The following is a 17,260-nucleotide window of genomic DNA, read 5'->3' as shown; positions in this document are numbered from 1 at the left end:
TTTTCTTCTTTTGCAATTCGGCCTATAGAGGTCAATTGGCCACACACTTGACAGGCTGTGGATGCCACACGGACGACAATTCCCCTCTTTTTATTTCAGAATCATGTATTACCCCTTCTTATAAAGAAATTTGACCCATTTATTTAGGGGGTAACATTTTTAGGCCAATAGGCCACACACTCGAAAGGCTGCGTACGCTACGTGAACATGGCCTATTATTATGGAAAAAAATAATCTAATTTGGAAATAAAATAATGAACTCACTCCTATTTCTTGGCTATGTAGACCTACATGTTAAGTTTTTCACACTTTAGCAAAGCAGATGATAACCAAAATACTAATCACTGTCTTAAATACGACAGTCAGACATGCAAATTATGATGGGCTTTTTAATTACGTTAATTTTCAACACTCATCGTTCGTTACGAGAGTCTTGTAGACTAGTATTTTGACATGTTTTGAACAGTTTTCAGCCGCCATTGCCAAAAACCAATGTCATAGGATAGGCTGGCGAATCGCTGCTGATATGAGCGCAGCGGCAGTGGAGGAAACTGCAGTGAAGGGTGTTGCAACTGACGTTGACAGATCAGTCACGTGACGGATGACGTTTGACAATTATCTGAATCATAACTTCCTTGTTATTGTCAAAACGTTTGGACCAAGGATTCGAGGAATGTGTCAACACAGGTACTATCTTAAATTATCCCTACACAAACTGTATTTCCTGTGAACCGTCTCTATAATTTGACACTGAGATAGCAGCACTTTTTTCTATTGCCAGAATTCAAACCTCCAAGTGACACAGAGTTGTTAGCTAGCAGACAATTTCCGAGTTGTTTGCGTGGTAGCATATGAAAGAAATTGCCTGGCATAACTAGCTAGCTATCTAGCTATATTAACTAACTGGCTGTGCAAATCGTTTAAAAATACACGATTATGTCTGTGTTATGATTATGTTTGTATTATCAAAGTGATGGTTCGTCGGTAACGTTAGCTCTAATGCATCTGCAGTGATTGTCAGTCATTTTCTATCAAGCTGGCTAAGTTGATATCTATCGCTACTGTTTCAGGTCGGAAATTCGTCAGTGTCATCAGTAGTCATAACCACAGAATTGTATTGAACGACTGGATGTCGTAGTGAGTTTGCACTATCATTGTTTATAATGTAAGTTAACATTTCTTTCTTGTCTACTTGAATAACTTAAAAAGAAAGGATACGTAAGCTGTCCTAATAGCTTGGTTCTTGACTTCATGGCTCGATAGTCGAAGTGGTATCCAATATCTGTTAACGTTTATAATGTAATATTGTTGGATAACATGAGCAAGTAACGGTAACCACTGCAGTTTCAGTTTCTGCTATGTTAAAAATTAAATAATACAGTGAAGCTAGCCAGCTAGTTACCGACGTATTTAGTTTGCTATTACGTAATTTGCCGTGCAAATCCACCACCAACGCTAGATAGCTTTCTTTAGTCAGATATGATCAGAAATCAAAGCAACAGTAAGGAGTTGTGGTCGAAAACTAGCAATCTACTACTACTCAGTACTGAAAAGGCATGCAAAAACCTTCCAAATGCCAACATCAGCACAGCTGACCCCAATGAAAGGCTAGCATGCTAACTCATATATTTAGGCGATATAGTTAGCGAGGTCTTGCTGTAAAACCTTTTTTCGCGGGGTGGTACGACCCAAAACACATATATTTATAGTGCTTAGTCTAGGCGGCTGTAGTTGTAAAGTGGTGTGTTTATCTGTTCTTCATATGTCAATATATGATTAAAAAAAATCGAAGCAAAACCTTTTTTAGTTGCCAATAAAACATGCTTCAAAAATTGCTAAATTGGTGCATACTGTGTCTTACTTTAGTGACAAACCTGAGTAAATGAACTTCGAATAATTACTAAACCTCCAATTAGCAGAGCCCTATCACATAATTCTCCAGTCAAAACAAAACCATGGGGCTCTTCTATTAGGAGGTTTACCACTTACACTGAGTTAACTTATCCAGGTTTGTCACTAAACCACGTACGTGGAATACCCCCCTGGTCTCTTCTACTCCCTGGTCAAAAGTACATCTCCCTGGATACGAAGCAGTATGACTTGAAAAGCATGACAGTGCTGGCCAGTGCTGGTAGGAGATATCATTGCTAACCTAGCCGATACAATTAGATCTCTCTATTCAAATGTTAATGTCGAAACAGTGAACGTTTGTAAGTTATATTCAACAACATTTGTTTGCCGTTCCAGAGGTTGAATTGCCAGATAAAACTGGTACACAAGACACACGTTACCTGACATATTTTTGCCAATTACATTGTGCCTAAACTTATTTTATCACGCGTCACAGTCAGAAGCAACCACAAAGTAACGTTACTCAACAGTTTCCATGTCTTGCCATATTTTTGTCGGATCAGTTTGTGTATGTGTCCTTGTTTAAGACATAGCTCTTCCTATTACTATTGGTTCTAGTAGTCTCCCATGGAGGTGGGCGGGATGTTTGGGGTTTGGGTGGATGAACTTGTGGCTTCGTGACCTTTTTGTTGTTCAGCCCAAGCTCGTAAATTAACACATAAACGCAGTCCCTGGGTATATGCTCTGAGGACATCGTGCCGGTTGGAGTAGCCCTGGCAGATTGAAGCTGCTTAGATGGGGGATTAACGAGGAGGCTGAGTTTTATTTAACTGCACTGGGGAAGGTTCCTTATCTCGTCATGGCCACATGTCAACTTGCCCCACCCCTTCCAGGCATCCCATCCCTGTCTCACCTCACTGTCATTCTGAAAATACCACTTGACGCTTTGGACCAGAGCAAGTGACGCGGTGTATTCCGCCCTCCATATTTGTATTGAGTTCTTGCTTATTGCTGTCTAATGCCAGCATTTCTTTTCTCCCTTGCAGGCTTGTCGTTCTCAGCAAAGGGAGAAGGCAGGGCGACCTAGCCTGAAGCTCCCCCTTGCCTCTCTCCCCTCATTCTTCCATCCATTCTCTAGCCCTTGTTCTGTCTTTCTCTCCGTCTTACTTTTGGAGCCATGATGCTATGTTGGGGTAGTGCGTCTTCTGGACAGCTTGGTGGTGGGGAGCCGGAGAGTTCGGTCCTAGAGCCACGGACCTGTCGGGTGTTTAGCGGGAGGGCCCTGAGGGAGGTGGCCTGTGGGGGGTATCACTCGCTTTTCCTGTTGCATGATGGGAGTGTGTACACATGTGGCTCCAACTGCAGTGGACAGCTGGGCCACGAGAAGGCCGGAAGCACGCCAGGTGAGGGTCCCGCGTCACACACACACACACACACACACACACACACACACACACACACTCACTCAGAGGCTCACACTCACTCACATTGAGGGAGAACACACACATAATTCATACTGTCATAAACACACATACACCTAGAGCCTGGCACACATGATCTTGTTTGTACCGTCTGCACCCTCTCAGTCACCCTCACACATTAGCGCTAGTTATAATGCCTATGAGACTGTGCTTTAGTGATAAACCTGGTTTAAGTGGTTTAGTGACAAACCTAGGTTAAATTAACTCAGAGTAAGTGGTAAACCTCCTAATAGAGGAGGCCCATGGCTTAATTTTCCAAGCAAAACAAAGCCATAGGGTTCTTATTTTAGCACTTACTCTGAGTTTCTCTACCCAGGTGTCTAATCCCTCACAGGCTACAGGTTGTAGAGACGCGTAGCCTCTTTCCCAGGAAGATACACAGCTTCACGTGCACGTGTGATCCAGATGGCCTCGGCCACTCCGCTGCGCTGTTTTGATCAGGTGTGCCTGCATGTGAGTGGGCTCATCATGTGCCTGCAGTAGCAGGAGGGAGATCAGGCTGTCAGGTATCAAAACAAGAGTCATAGGCCAAAGCAAAAACAAACAGCCAAAATGAACCTGTTTCACGATGACTTTGCTGTTAGCTGCTTCCCCTGGAGCCTGTGCCACATCTCCTCTCACATCTCTGTCTACCTGTTAGGTGAATCTGGCTTTTCGAGCGTGAGAAAGCTTCACTTGGCCCAGGCTGCAGCACGCTGCACACAGCATTGCATGCCTGCCATCTCACCACAAGCTGCAGCGGTGGCCACACACCAAATTCCTCTGCGTTTCGTACACCGAGACGATGCATTATTTAAGCCATACCCCGGGCTGAATGCTTAAATTAAGTGCCTTTTAAAAGCCATCCGTAGTTCTCTTTCAGCCTGATTTGGTTTAGAAAGACATGAGGAAAGGAAAAGCATTTGCAGTAGAGGATGTGGGCAGCTTACTTTCTATCGGTGAGCTAGTAATGAAAGTAAGAAAAGCTTGGGGAAATTCCAGATATGCCATGGTGCTGGTTTCTGATCCGTTGTCAGATCTATTTACTTTGATAGCTGTGACCTCAAGTTCAAACACAACAATATATTGACAGACTTGGTTTAAATAATTAGGTTAAAAAATGTAATTAGTTAAAAAAAAACAGTTGCACCTAGGACTAGTCATTTTCTTACTAGAAACACCCAGTGGGATAAAGAGTAGTTTTTTCGGTTTATTTTCTGACCATTAAAGAACTGTACACTGGGATCCTCCGTTTTACAAACTGTTTTGGTATTTCAGTTCCGACTCTGCTGGGTGTACTAGTGAACTCCTAAACTGTTGGCCTATATCAGAATTGCTGCTGAATATTAAAGTGTCATTCAGTCATTTCCATGAATCATCTGCACATGATGTGCTGACTTTTGCTTTTTAAATAGTGATGCTAATTAGCTACATTCCTTCCTCTATCATTAAGGGTAAGGTCTGTCTAACTGATGAACACATGGCAGTCCAAGAGCGCTAAAACTAGAGGGCTTACCACAGTAGTAGTGTTACGCACACACAGTGTATATCAGCCTGGTGCTACACACACTTGACTTCTGGGTAGACACATATCTCAGAACCATCCAATAACAATGAGAATAGCCCATGCACGAATATTGCTATTGGAATTCAATGCTGAAAACTGTCTCCCTTTCCTTCTTGTCTTCCTTCCTCTTGTCCTTTTTGGTTTTCTGTCTCTCTGCCCCACCCACCGACAGAGCTGGTGGGGGCTCTGGATGCTCAGAAGATTGCTGGCGTGTCGTGCGGCTCTGCCCACTCGCTGGCAGTGAATGAGCAGGGCCAAGTATTTGCCTGGGGGGCCGGCGGTGAGGGCCAGCTGGGGCTGGGCATGGCAGAGCAGGTCGTCAGAGTGCCTAGGTACAGTAGGGTTGACGGGCTGGTGGGTTTATCAAGGCATCATGGCAAGTGTAGGCCATGTTACCAATTTCTTACAATCAAATACTACTGTTGGAATAATGCAGTGGCAAAAAGGAAAGGCAACTGTCCAGTGCCCTCTTGAAATTCAAATGCCACCCTTGTTATCCCAGTTTTCAATGTTTATGGGTGTGTTGTATGACAATGTCCCTTGTTGGGAACATCTCGTCTCAGCTAGTGTTTTTGTTAGCACTGAAACATGGTAGAGGCAGCATCTTATGCCTAGTCTCTTTAGCATGTAACTTCATCTGTTTGTTCCTGTATCACTTGATCAGTATGTTGCTGGAACAGGGAACAGGGCTTCATCTTTGGTTACAGAGAGATACACCCTTTAAAAAAAAAAAAAAGTCCTCAGGTTTTTTTCTTCTTGGTCCTTCTTAGTACATCCTAGTACATCCTCTCTAGATGTGAACGTTTTAGGGTCTACTAAAGGACGTTTGTCATATTATGTATTTTATATTGATTTTAGTTGAGATTTTTGCTGAAGATTGTATTTTTCACAACTGATATTGTTTAGGTTGATCAAGAAGCTGTGCGAGCATCGGATCACACAGGTGATGTGTGGCAACCGGCACTGCATTGCACTTTCCAAAGGTAGTACCCTGCACCCTCAGCCGTTAACGTCCAATATAGGGATTATATGTGCTTATTGTTTTTTTCCTTTTTTCATTTCACTGACACATGGTAGTCTCTCGAGGCAAAAGCCTCCTTTGATGTATTTACAGACTTAAAAAGCAACTCTGTTAATCAGGAACGCATAATTATTAACGCTCAGGTTCATCAGCTTCTGCCACACATCTCTAGTTGAGACACATGAATGCAATCCCTGTACCGATCTCTCCCCTTTAATTCTATCCTCAGACGGGCAGATATTCACGTGGGGCCAGAACTCCAACGGTCAGCTGGGTCTGGGGAAGGGGGAGTCCAGCACCCTGTCCCCCCAACCCCTCAAGTCTCTGGTGGGGATCCCCCTGTCTCAGATCAGTGCTGGAGGAGACCACAGCTTTGCCCTGTCCCTCTCAGGGGCCGTGTTTGGCTGGGGCAAAAACAGCACTGGCCAGCTGGGCCTGAATGATGAGCAAGGTAAGCATAAAGGGAGTTTCAATTCTCTTTATGGAAAATACATGGTGCAGATCGACAATTTGGCAATACATACAGAATTGTACAGAAACTGCTATGAAAAGGATTGATGTGTGCTTTTTGTGAAGTAATTAAAGGAGCTCTGGTGATGTACGTACTAGGCTTTTTGAGGATTTTGAGTGTTCCCATGAATGAGGAGAAGGATAATGGATCAGTGAGCTGTTGATTTGCTAATATAATGGACCAGGCAGAAGCAGACAACTCCCCATGGGGCAGGAGGTCACCTTACGTACATCACTCTTATGACCTGTTACATGCAGCGATCTTAACCCAGCATTTTAAGATTTGGACTTAGATCAATGTTTAAAGTGAATCTGCCTTAGGTTCATCTAAGTACAAACACAATGTCAGTGGGTTAGCAAATGCTTGTTTGAAATGGGTTACCCATTAGACATTAAAAAAATCAGTACAAGATAAACCCTTTAATTAGCCCTGATAATTCAGATACACAAACAGCAGTACAAATCCAGTGTTCTAGTGTGTTGTACTGAGCTCTTATTCAGTCACTGTAGTGGTTCAGCACATTCATTGCTCCTTATTGTTTGCCTCCCCAGATCGTGCCGTCCCTTGCCACATAAAGTTCCTCAGATCCCAGAAAGTAGTGTACATCAGCTGTGGAGAAGAGCATACAGCTGCATTGACAAAGGTGTGGTACATCTCTCTATCACATGGCTAGTAGAGATTTCAGAGTCATATTTTCCGTGTTAGGAATTCTTGTTTTCCTTGGACAATGGCAGAACGTTGCAGAGATGATGGTGAGGCAGAGAAAGCCAAAATAGAAGGACCTATTTGATTGTCCTCATTTACTAATAATACAGTCATCATCTTCAGGTTTTACTCATCGCAGGGCACAATCCTTTGCTGATGTCTTCTGTTTTGTATCTTCTGACTGTCTGTGTCTGTGTCTGTGTCTGTGTCTGTGTCTGTGTGTTGGGGCAGGACGGAGGTTTGTTCACATTTGGAAGTGGTTCCAGGGGCCAGCTGGGCCACGACTCCATCAACAACGAGCCCCTCCCCCGCAGAGTCCTTGAGCTCATGGGCACAGAGGTGTCCCAGATTGCCTGTGGCAGGTACCTCTAACCCTAACCCTCACCCTCACCTCACCACTGCACCCCCTCCAAACCCCTAACCTTAACCCTAACCCTTACCAATGCACCCCCTCCAAACCCCTAACCTTAACCTTACCACTGCACCCCCTCCAAACCCCTAACCCCTACACCGATAGAGGAGTGTCACTACTGCCTCATACTAAGTCACTTCTATATGTGTCTGAAGGTTTGAACAGTAATAACACAGGGAAAGTGCAGGCGTTCTCAGATTACTGTAATAACACGTAACATATTGTCAAGTCATTCCACCTCAAAGTGTACCCTTATATGTGCAGACTTACCAAAGCCCTCATGTTACCAGTGCAGTGTTTTGCAGTGTTGCTGCTTTGCAGTCTCGCAAATCTCAACTGAATACTGCCATTTGCTGTGTAGATTTTAATATCATTTGGCGGATTTTTCTCTAAAGCCTTTTCATAAATGCTCGATTTAATCCTTTGATTCATACAATCACACCATAATGATGATTCTATTAGTCCCTGCCACGTATGTCTGCATTCAAACATTCTTGTTTATGTGCATTAGTGGTTCCTATTGAAAAATTGTAACTTGCATACAAAAATGGGAAAAATCACAACCAAGTTAAGTTTAACAAAACAATATGTATTCCAACCAGGCTATTGCACATATAGGCAACAAAAACATACCCTTAGCAAAAACAGAGCTCAAAAGAATGTACATTCAAGAATCCCTGAGAGAGATTTCAAAACTACATATATTTAAGTGCACTTTTTGTGCATGATGTTTGTGACAACAGGTCATTTAAAAAACAATCAAATAAAAATAGCGTAGTGTGTGAACCAAGGTTATTATAGTTTTGCATTTTTCACTAGTTTTTATTTTTATTTTGTTTTGACTTTTTGTTTTCAATTTCAGTTTAGTTTTAATTCGTTTTTAAAGCGGTTTGCTAGTTTAGTTTAGTTTCTATTTTTTTAAAATGCTTAGTTTGAGTTTAGTTTTTATTAGTTTCAGTGTTAGTTTTAGTCTTTACCACGGAATGCAACAGACCAAGGGGGGGCCAGTCAGGGAAGCTTAATTTTTTTGCTTGCAAAACAAAATGCTCAAAATGAATAGAAGATACAAGCTATAATAAATCATATGTAATAAAAACTCACCAAACATACTATTTAAAAAAAAATATTCACTTAGGACAGATGAACAGCCATCCACAAAAGACAACTATGAAAGATCTGTGTCAGACGTGTGTCAGTCAGAATTTGCACATGTCCTGTTCAAACAGACAGGAGACAGGGAGACGGTGAGGCAGCGACGAGCTGTGCCTCATCTCAGATTGCGCAATCCCTCACAAACTGGTTTGAGCGCATGGATAGAACTGATTTAGCCTTGCTGATCTGACGTAAAGCCGCAGTGAAAAAGCATGGAGAGGAGGCAAACAGTACCTCTGCTTCAATGAAGGGAGCATGCGAGAGCCCACCGGTCGGGTTTATGCTTGTTCTGCCGTTACTCTTCTTATATTTGACCTTGACTACGAAAATGGAAGATTCTATAGCTAAGCTAAAACATTTCTCATAACTAGACTTTCAATCAAAACGTGAATTGATCAATAATGGGAGACCAATGCCGTAGCTAAAAGATATGCTTCAAACGACGGGACAGAAGATAACTCGATCGACTTCTCACAACCAAAGCCAAATTGCTTTGAAAATATTTTGAACCTCAATAATAGATTTTGGACGTACAACGGAGACCCTCAGGGGGCCTGTGCAACTTCGTAAGAGTTGATATTCACGAGTGCATAATCACACATATTAACACGAGTTCATCACAAGCTAGCAGCTGCCAACTGTATGTAGCCACCTTACCAGACTATGTGTGTGTAAAGAATGCTGATATGAAAAACAACCAGTAGTCAAAGTGCAAGCTGCCAATAGAATGGTGATTTAAGCTACTGTATTGGGTTTATATATTTGTAAATCTGACTCTGAAGTGCCTCACCAGCCACGAACCTCACCGCACGTTACTGTTCCAAGTAATCCCAAATAGGACTCTGTCGCTTTCTCCCGATTTTTGCCGCTATGAAACCAGGTGAGGGGCGTGTACTAAAAGTGGTACGGCGGAAGATAGACTATAAGGCTATGTATGAAATAAATTGACATCTATGAAATACATTGACAAAGACGAAAACTAAAGACATTTTCTCTATAATTCTATTTTATTTTAGTTAGTTTTATAAAGACACAATACAGTTTCAGTTAGTTATCGTGTTTTTATAAAGCCTCGTTTTTATTTTTATTTCAGTTAACGAAAAAAAAAATCACACCTCGTTTTCGTTTTTTCGTTAGTTTTCGTTAACGATAATAACCTTGGTGTGAACATTAGTCATAGGCATAAGTCCTGGCTGTCACTGTGGCAAACGATAACAGAATAACAGAACAACAACAGTAACATCACAGAAGTGCGTGTGCGTGTGTGTTTGTATGTATGTATGTTTGTGTGTGTGCTGTGACAAGCTACTCTGCATAGCAGTGAGGGAATATGGCCTGAGAGGGATGTGTGGGTATGTGCTTGTGTGTGTGCACAAGAGTGGTGTGTGCAAAGGTGTGGTGTGTGTGTGCACAGGTGTTCAATTGTTATTTTGTGCTTGGCGTCCCGTGTGTTTGTGACAACCGTCAGTACCAACAGGCCGTCTAGGGAATGTGTGCCAATAACACAAGCCTACTGGCTAGAGAGCTGCCCCGGTGGCATGTAACTATGTGCCCACTGGGACTAAGTACCCTTTCCGATTGGGAACTAGTGGACAGATACTTTTGCAAAAATAAAACTTCAGGTTAAGGAACATTTCCCTGTGGTCCTTCAACCATTGCAAAGGGATCTGATTCACTGTCGGTGGCAACAGACTGGAAGTATGCAGATAACTCTGTTGTAATTGGCTGATCAGCTGGTGTGCAGGGATATTTAGCTCTTTCTGCGCTGCGGCCTGGTCTTCTTCCTCTTCCAGCTGAATGTGAAGCTGCTCACAATCTTGCAACAGCAACAATACGTTCCATATTGCAGTCTTTCGTGCTCCTCTCTGAGAATAAAAGCAAACATTTTAAAATGTTAAAATGGTAAAGAAATCTTGTGCGACGATCTCGCCAGTGTGATCTCCCAGTAAAAAGCTTGTTTGAAGGCACGCACTCTTCAACTCCCAATTGAAACTCCGATATGGCCCACACTGCTGGACCCCCAATTGATAGTGGAGAAGGTCACATTTGTTAGCTGGTAGAGCAACTTTTCTCTCACTGAAAACTCAGGGAGAGCTTTCTCTGCAAAAAAATGTGTCTTAATGAGTTTTTTGAATCAGGGCTTTTCTGCTACACTAATTAGTGCCATGTCTTTGGAGATGTAGTTGGTTATTGCGGTCATTATTTCTTTCTATTTCAGACTTTTTTTTGTCATATGGGATTTATTTGGAAAACAAAGAAGCCAGAGTCATTTGCTTCTTGGCTGGTTGCTTCGGTGTTTTATTTGGTGTAGGTGGAGTTTCAGGCAAGCAGAGTGGTGTGGTTGGAGAAAGAGAGGGAGAGAGTGTGAGAAGTGAAACAACCAAGCAAGTCTCATGACAGTGGTTTAAAAAAAATTCCGTGACAACTTGTACTTGGTGTTCACGATTTAGCCATTTACTACATCCCATGTAGAGCAAACCGAGTATGTTTGAAATATCGCCCACCCCTAATTTGGCGTATAGGTATAGTACATGTTTTCTGTGCCAGACATCTAATTCCTATTTTAGATACTAACCTATGTTTGGGTTGTTTGGAATCAGTCACTTTCACTTTCCAAAGACTCTTGTCCGTAGGCTGGTATTTGCCCACAGTAAAGTGAAGGTAGTTTGACAGCATGCCTCGCTCAGCTACTGTATGTGCCCATATCGCCACACCCTGGCCCCCATGCCCTTGCCAGTTCAGGTGACATTATTGTCCCGTAATGTATTTATCATTCATCCATTCAGTCATTATTGTCCCGTAATGTATTTATCATTCATCCATTCAGTCATTATTGTCCCGTAATGTATTTATCATTCATCCATTCAGTCATTTATTTTTTTGAACATACAACTCAGTAATGAAATGGATTTGGCACTGCTTAACATTTCTGTATAGCTGAAGTTAGTTCTGTATAATCTAAAGTTAGAAGGATCCTGTAAAGAGCTGTTCTTTTAAAGGACTCTTAGTCAGCATTCCTCTAATTAGACAGACGGTAAACGCAGAAACGCTCAGGGCAACTCAGGGTCTTTTCTACATGAAGCATTTCAAGGCAGGCACTTTATTAAGAAATGATGTGAGTATGTGGCTCCTGTCTTTCTTCGTGCTGGTTCTAGGCTGCCCTCTTGTCTGAGTGTGTTTTGGTTTCAGACGTGTATACTCGTGGTTTGACTACATACCGCTGCTCATGTGTCTAGGCACCACACCCTGGCATTTGTGCCCTCGTCCAGCCTGGTGTACGCCTTTGGCTGCAACGCTGATGGCCAGCTGGGCATCGGTGCCACGACTGACATCATGAGCCCGTTTCCTCTCCGCAGCGTCCCTCCCTCCTGCATAGCCAGGATACAGTCCTCAGGTGAGAAGGAGAGGAGCAGACTGAGTTAGTGCAGCTGCGTCTGGACATGTACACAAGCTGAACAATCACCTTCGAACCACCAAACGGCTTCAGCTTTTTAACACACACACACACACACACACACACACACACACACACACACACACACACACACACACACACACACACACACACACACACACACACACACGTAGTGTAGACAAACACACTCAGGTGCACATACTTGCTCACCTTAGTTTTGCCCTCTAGTGGTTAAATGTGTCAGGTGTCAGGAGTGTATTTACAGATTTCAACAATTGTTATCCATGGTTGCCAGTTGTCCTTAATCATTTGTGTAAATGTTTTTTTTAGTTTTTTTTTTTTTAGTTCTGTTGTGATCACAGAGTTGAGATTTTTTTCAGGTGCTATTTCGGCCCTAAGCAGCATTGGAGACTGGTGCCCAAGCAGCTGACACAACCTTTTATACGGTCTTCAGCTCTAATGATGTATTTGTGTGTTTTTTGGTGACAAACATATAGTGGCTTGGCAGTTGGATTCCATTTATGGGTAATTTGGGTAATTTATTTCAAACAAATTGCAAAATTAGTGTACTGTAGCCAGTATATCATAAATGTGTGGTATATTATCTTAACACACAGTACACAGTACAATAATGCCATTTGCTTGAAATAAATTAACAAAATTAGCCAATTGTGATTTTGGTTTTTAGTATGTTTACTAAGATTAACTTCTTTCTTCGTAAGGGGATACACAGGCATCCAGGACAGACAGATTGAGGGACAGCGCCAGGGAAGCTCTCTGCTGCTGCTGGAGCAGCTCAGTGCAGGGTAAACAGGAGCCTTAAGAGGCCACTCTGGCAGCGCTAGCATATAGCTACCAAAGCTACAGTAGGTAATAAAGGGCACGAACTCTGAACTCTGTGAGACCTTTCGCCAAAGCAGTCATGGTAAGGTCTTGAATGATGAGGATGCACATGTAAAGTATTCCATGTTTGTGAGCTGTGTGAGAATAGTGTCCACCGTCTTCACGTGGCATGGCATCAGCGCACCGGTCCTTGTGTGTTCTCCATGAATCGCTGCTGGTCCTGTAGGCTTTCATGTCGTGACACCTTTGTGCGCCCCTGACTCCTTGTGGCCTCATCCTTTCTTACTGTTCCACTCTTTCCCTCCGTCCTCTGTAGATCCGGAGCAGTTCGTCATTAGGAAAATCTACTGCGGGGGAGACCATAACTTCCTGTTGTATGGCAACGATGAAGTGAGTAATCACTCTGCATGCCAGGCTCTGCCTCACGCACTACCACTCTGACTCTAGCTGATGTTTGGTTGATGGCATGCAGATGGCATGATCCCACTGCATGGTTGGAGCCGTGTGAAAATATAGGCGTCATAAACTTCAGGACATGGAAAAAATGTTGCTTCTTGGGTTTGGTTGCGGAGAGACCTACACATGATCCACAAGGGGGTGCTGTTATGTAAGCATTGTAGGCCTTGGGTGTAGTCATGACATTTGTATTTATTTATTCCAATACATATTTACCTAACTACACTGAGTAAAACAGTGTGAAACTAAATATGACAAACTAATAATAGGAAACCCCTCAAAATCTTGCTATCCAAGAGGCAGACAGTCAATGGAAGGGCCATGAAATGATAGGAGGAAAGGCATTGTGTTGGTCTTGTGTATGTTTGTTTCTCCTCGCTCTTGTTTTTCGTCTGTGTGTTCACTGAGGAGGCAGTCAGCCCAAACAGATGTCCTGTTGTGGCTGTCTGAGGAGAGTGTTTTTGATCAAACATGGAGATCTCATTCCCGCCGCTTCTGCTTGTGTTTACAGGACTCTGCAGTCCCGGAAGACTTCCGCATGATCAACACTTCCAGGAGCATCTCGCTAATTAATTATGAGAGCCTGAACATGCTGAGACTGAAGCTGTCTGACAGCGCAGACTCCAGCATAACCAAGTAAGAGTGTGTTAGATTAAGTGTCTGCAAAAGTGCTTTTAAGTGAGTTTTATCGTCAGTGAATTATGAACTGTCAGCTAATCAGCTATCAAACAGCCGTACACCTCCACAGATTAATAAAGTGTGCTCCGTCTTTTCTTTTCATAGCGATGCCATTCTACTGCTCTCATCCACTGCATGTTGGAACGCCAGCTTTCTGGACCAAAGGTTAGCTCTGTCCACTCCTCTGTCTGTTGGGACATGGTTCAGGGTGAAAGGGTGGACTCACTGGAGTGTGGTGTGGGTGGTTATGTTTACTCCTCGCATCTGCTGTCTTGAAGAGATGGTGCCGCCAGAGGATGACATGATTTTATGTTTTTCAGCCAGGTCAGGTTCTGTGGTCAGTTATTAGACCTACGTCTTTAAAGTGAAAACAAAAACAACAAGCTCTACGCTCTACGAGTCATGAATTTAGGTCATGGGAATGATTTATTATCCCAAGAACACTCTGTCGTCCCTTAATCTCTCCAAACAAAGCAGTATTACAATAATAATAATAATAATAATAATAATTAAAAAAAAGACAATGAGTTGAGAATGTGTCTTTTAGCTGACTTTTCAAAAGTGGAAATGGAATTGTTTTTGTAAGTAAAAAATAAATCAATACAAAATAAAAAGACCTTTCTCCTTTCACCCCTCACTTTCTTAGATGGTTTACATGGTTGTCATCTGCCATCCTTTGTGCTTGCTCGTTTGGCACACCACCGACATAAGAGCACGTTTACCCAGAAAGCATTGTAGCATGCTTAGCCCTTGGCCTTGGTAGATGTGATGTCATGGAATCACTGTGCTTGTGCCAACACAAGCAATGGCAGCAGGTATCGCCTGGCATTAGAGTGAAATCTCACATATCCATCGTCAGGGGTCTGTGCTGTCAGTCAGCTGTTGACATTCGACACAACTTTACAATTAATGGCCTTTATAAACATGCAGGGGGCTGCTTAAATATGCAGGGTGTTTTTCCCTTGCTTGTCCACTGTGCTTTGGTGTCGGGTGTCTTCGGTACTGTTTCCACGGTGAGTGGATTCGAATGAGGGAATGAGCTTAAATACCTGCCGTTTCTGTTTACTCCCTGTGCTGTGATCCTCATGCTCATCCCGAGCACAGCGAGAGGGAGAGGGAGAGAGAGAGAGGAAGGGAGGGAGGGAGGGATATAACAGAGATGGAAAGGTGCAGGGATTGGGTGTGGGGGGTGGAGGGATAGAAACCCAAATCCACCTCGCCAACCTCCTGCCTCTCCAATGTTGCCACGTGCCACGATTTACCAGCCTGTGCCTCATACCCAAAATATACCCTCCTCTCAACACCCTAGTCAGGACAGCCCAACACATGCTCTCACTTATCGTGTGCTTAGTTTGACTTTAGTCAGCCAGGATTTAAGGCTTTTTACGTACAAATATCGTAATTTAGTTCACCATGTACAGTATTGCAGAACGTTTTAAGGACATGCCATAATACCCTGTGACTAGGCCATCATAGAGTAACATTTCATATAATTATTTGAAAAAAAGTACAAGTGGTGTTGAGTTGAAAATCTGTCTTGGATTTGTATAAACAGGTAGGTAACAATAAGAGGCCCAGACATTTTTTGAAACGGTGTGATGTTTGTTAATGAGTCTAGTTCATTTGGGTTTCTGTAAATTATGCTTAATTTCTCCTCTCATATGTTTGTTTGTCATTAGAATCATTCTCACTTTTCTTCACCTCTTTGTTTTCAACAGCGATGATGGCCACTTCAAAACCAACCCCAAAATCCCAGGCATCGACCTCAACTCTGTGCGGCTACTGTTTGACATGCTCATGAAGCCAGACTTCTCTAGACTGTTGGAGCAGGTACAATGGCCACATCGACACCTCATTGCAGACTCTCTCGAAAAAATGTCAGATTTGTATTCATTTCTTTCCTGAAAGATGAATTTGAGCCAGGACCTGCTAGCTAGCGTACTCTGAACAATCACATCACTCCCTGGATTGTTTTACGACCTGGATCACAAAGGTGCAGAACCCAGTGAAGGCAAAGCTGTGCAAGTCATGACAGAGGCACAAGTATAAGGGGTGCAGGTGTAACAATGACACTACAAAGGAGAAAATACAACAGTGTAATGGTAGGCAGCAAAATATTTGACATAAAAGATAGGTCAGCTGGACATGGTGCAATAGTATGTACAGTGCCCTCCGCAATTATTGGCACCCCTAGTGAATATGAGCAAAACAGGCTATAAAAAAATATGTCTTTGCTGTTTATCCTCTTGGTCTTTCACTCAAAATATTCACAAAAATCTTACCTTTTCATTGAAGTAAAACTATTGAAAGAAAAAAAAACTGTTGACATTAAATAAATATTTTTCCCCAAAACATGTGTGCCACAATTATTGGCACCCCTTAATTTAATGTTTTGTGCAGCCTCCCTTTGCCAAGATAACAGCTCTGAGTCTTCTCCTATAATGCGTGATGAGGTTGGTGAGCACATGGCACAGGATCTGAGACCATTCCTACATGCAGTATCTCTCCAGATCTTTCAGATTCTGAGGTCAACGTTTTAAGACTCGGCTTCAGCTCATCCCACATATTTTCTATGGGGTTTAGGTCGGGGGACTGTGATGGCCATGGCAAAACCTTTATTCTGCGGTCGGTGAACCATTTTTGTGTTGATTTTGAGGTGTGCTTCGGATCATTGACCTGCTGGAAGGTCCAACCACAGCCCATTTTAAGCTTACTGGAGGGGGCTGTTAGGTTTTCATTTAATATCTGCTGGTATTTGATGGAGTCCATGATACCATGTATCCTAATAAGATGTCCAGGGCCTTTGGAAGAAAAACAGCCCCACAACATCAAAGATCCGCCACTATACTTCACATTGGGTATGGGGGTCTTTTCTGTATGGCTATGTTTCTGTCTTTCTGTCTATTTTTCCAGTCGAACCATCCTCCTCACGATGCATGGGGTCAATGTACACACACGTCCTCTTCCAGGCTGATTCTTAACATCTCCTGTCGCTTTAAACTTCTTAATTATTTCCATGATAGTGGAAATGGGTATTTTCAACTCTTTAGAGATTTTCTTGTGTCCATTTCTTGATTTGTGCAGCTCCACAACTTTCTGTTGCACATCGTCACTGTGTTCTTGGGTCTTTCCCATAGTGATGAATGACTAATGAAATTTGGCCTGTGTCACCTCATATTTGTACGCCAG

At 42.8% G+C, this 17,260-nt stretch overlaps 1 protein-coding gene across 2 annotated transcripts in view; it reads left to right on the top strand.

Annotated features, from left to right (window-relative positions):
* Window positions 1-560: 560 nt before the first annotated feature.
* Window positions 561-17,260, top strand: part of herc3 (HECT and RLD domain containing E3 ubiquitin protein ligase 3) — a 33,755-nt gene continuing 17,055 nt past the window's right edge. The window contains exons 1-13 of one of the 2 annotated variants that reach the window (XM_031559310.2): window positions 561-687; window positions 1,071-1,165; window positions 2,898-3,254; window positions 5,051-5,210; window positions 5,785-5,861; window positions 6,129-6,350; window positions 6,962-7,053; window positions 7,347-7,477; window positions 11,916-12,073; window positions 13,254-13,327; window positions 13,905-14,029; window positions 14,177-14,236; window positions 15,790-15,901. In XM_031559310.2, the coding sequence (XP_031415170.1) occupies window positions 3,029-3,254; window positions 5,051-5,210; window positions 5,785-5,861; window positions 6,129-6,350; window positions 6,962-7,053; window positions 7,347-7,477; window positions 11,916-12,073; window positions 13,254-13,327; window positions 13,905-14,029; window positions 14,177-14,236; window positions 15,790-15,901 (1,437 nt within the window). In that variant the 5' untranslated portion in view covers window positions 561-687; window positions 1,071-1,165; window positions 2,898-3,028. The remainder of the gene's footprint in view (window positions 688-1,070; window positions 1,166-2,897; window positions 3,255-5,050; window positions 5,211-5,784; window positions 5,862-6,128; window positions 6,351-6,961; window positions 7,054-7,346; window positions 7,478-11,915; window positions 12,074-13,253; window positions 13,328-13,904; window positions 14,030-14,176; window positions 14,237-15,789; window positions 15,902-17,260) is intronic. The other variant, XM_012818890.3, reaches the window with a different exon arrangement.

This window comes from Clupea harengus, chromosome 22 (assembly GCF_900700415.2).
Source record: "Clupea harengus chromosome 22, Ch_v2.0.2, whole genome shotgun sequence".
NCBI classification, from domain to species: Eukaryota; Metazoa; Chordata; class Actinopteri; order Clupeiformes; family Clupeidae; genus Clupea; species Clupea harengus.
Note: the sequence above shows the minus strand (reverse complement) of the source record. Positions and strands in the feature narration are given on the sequence as shown.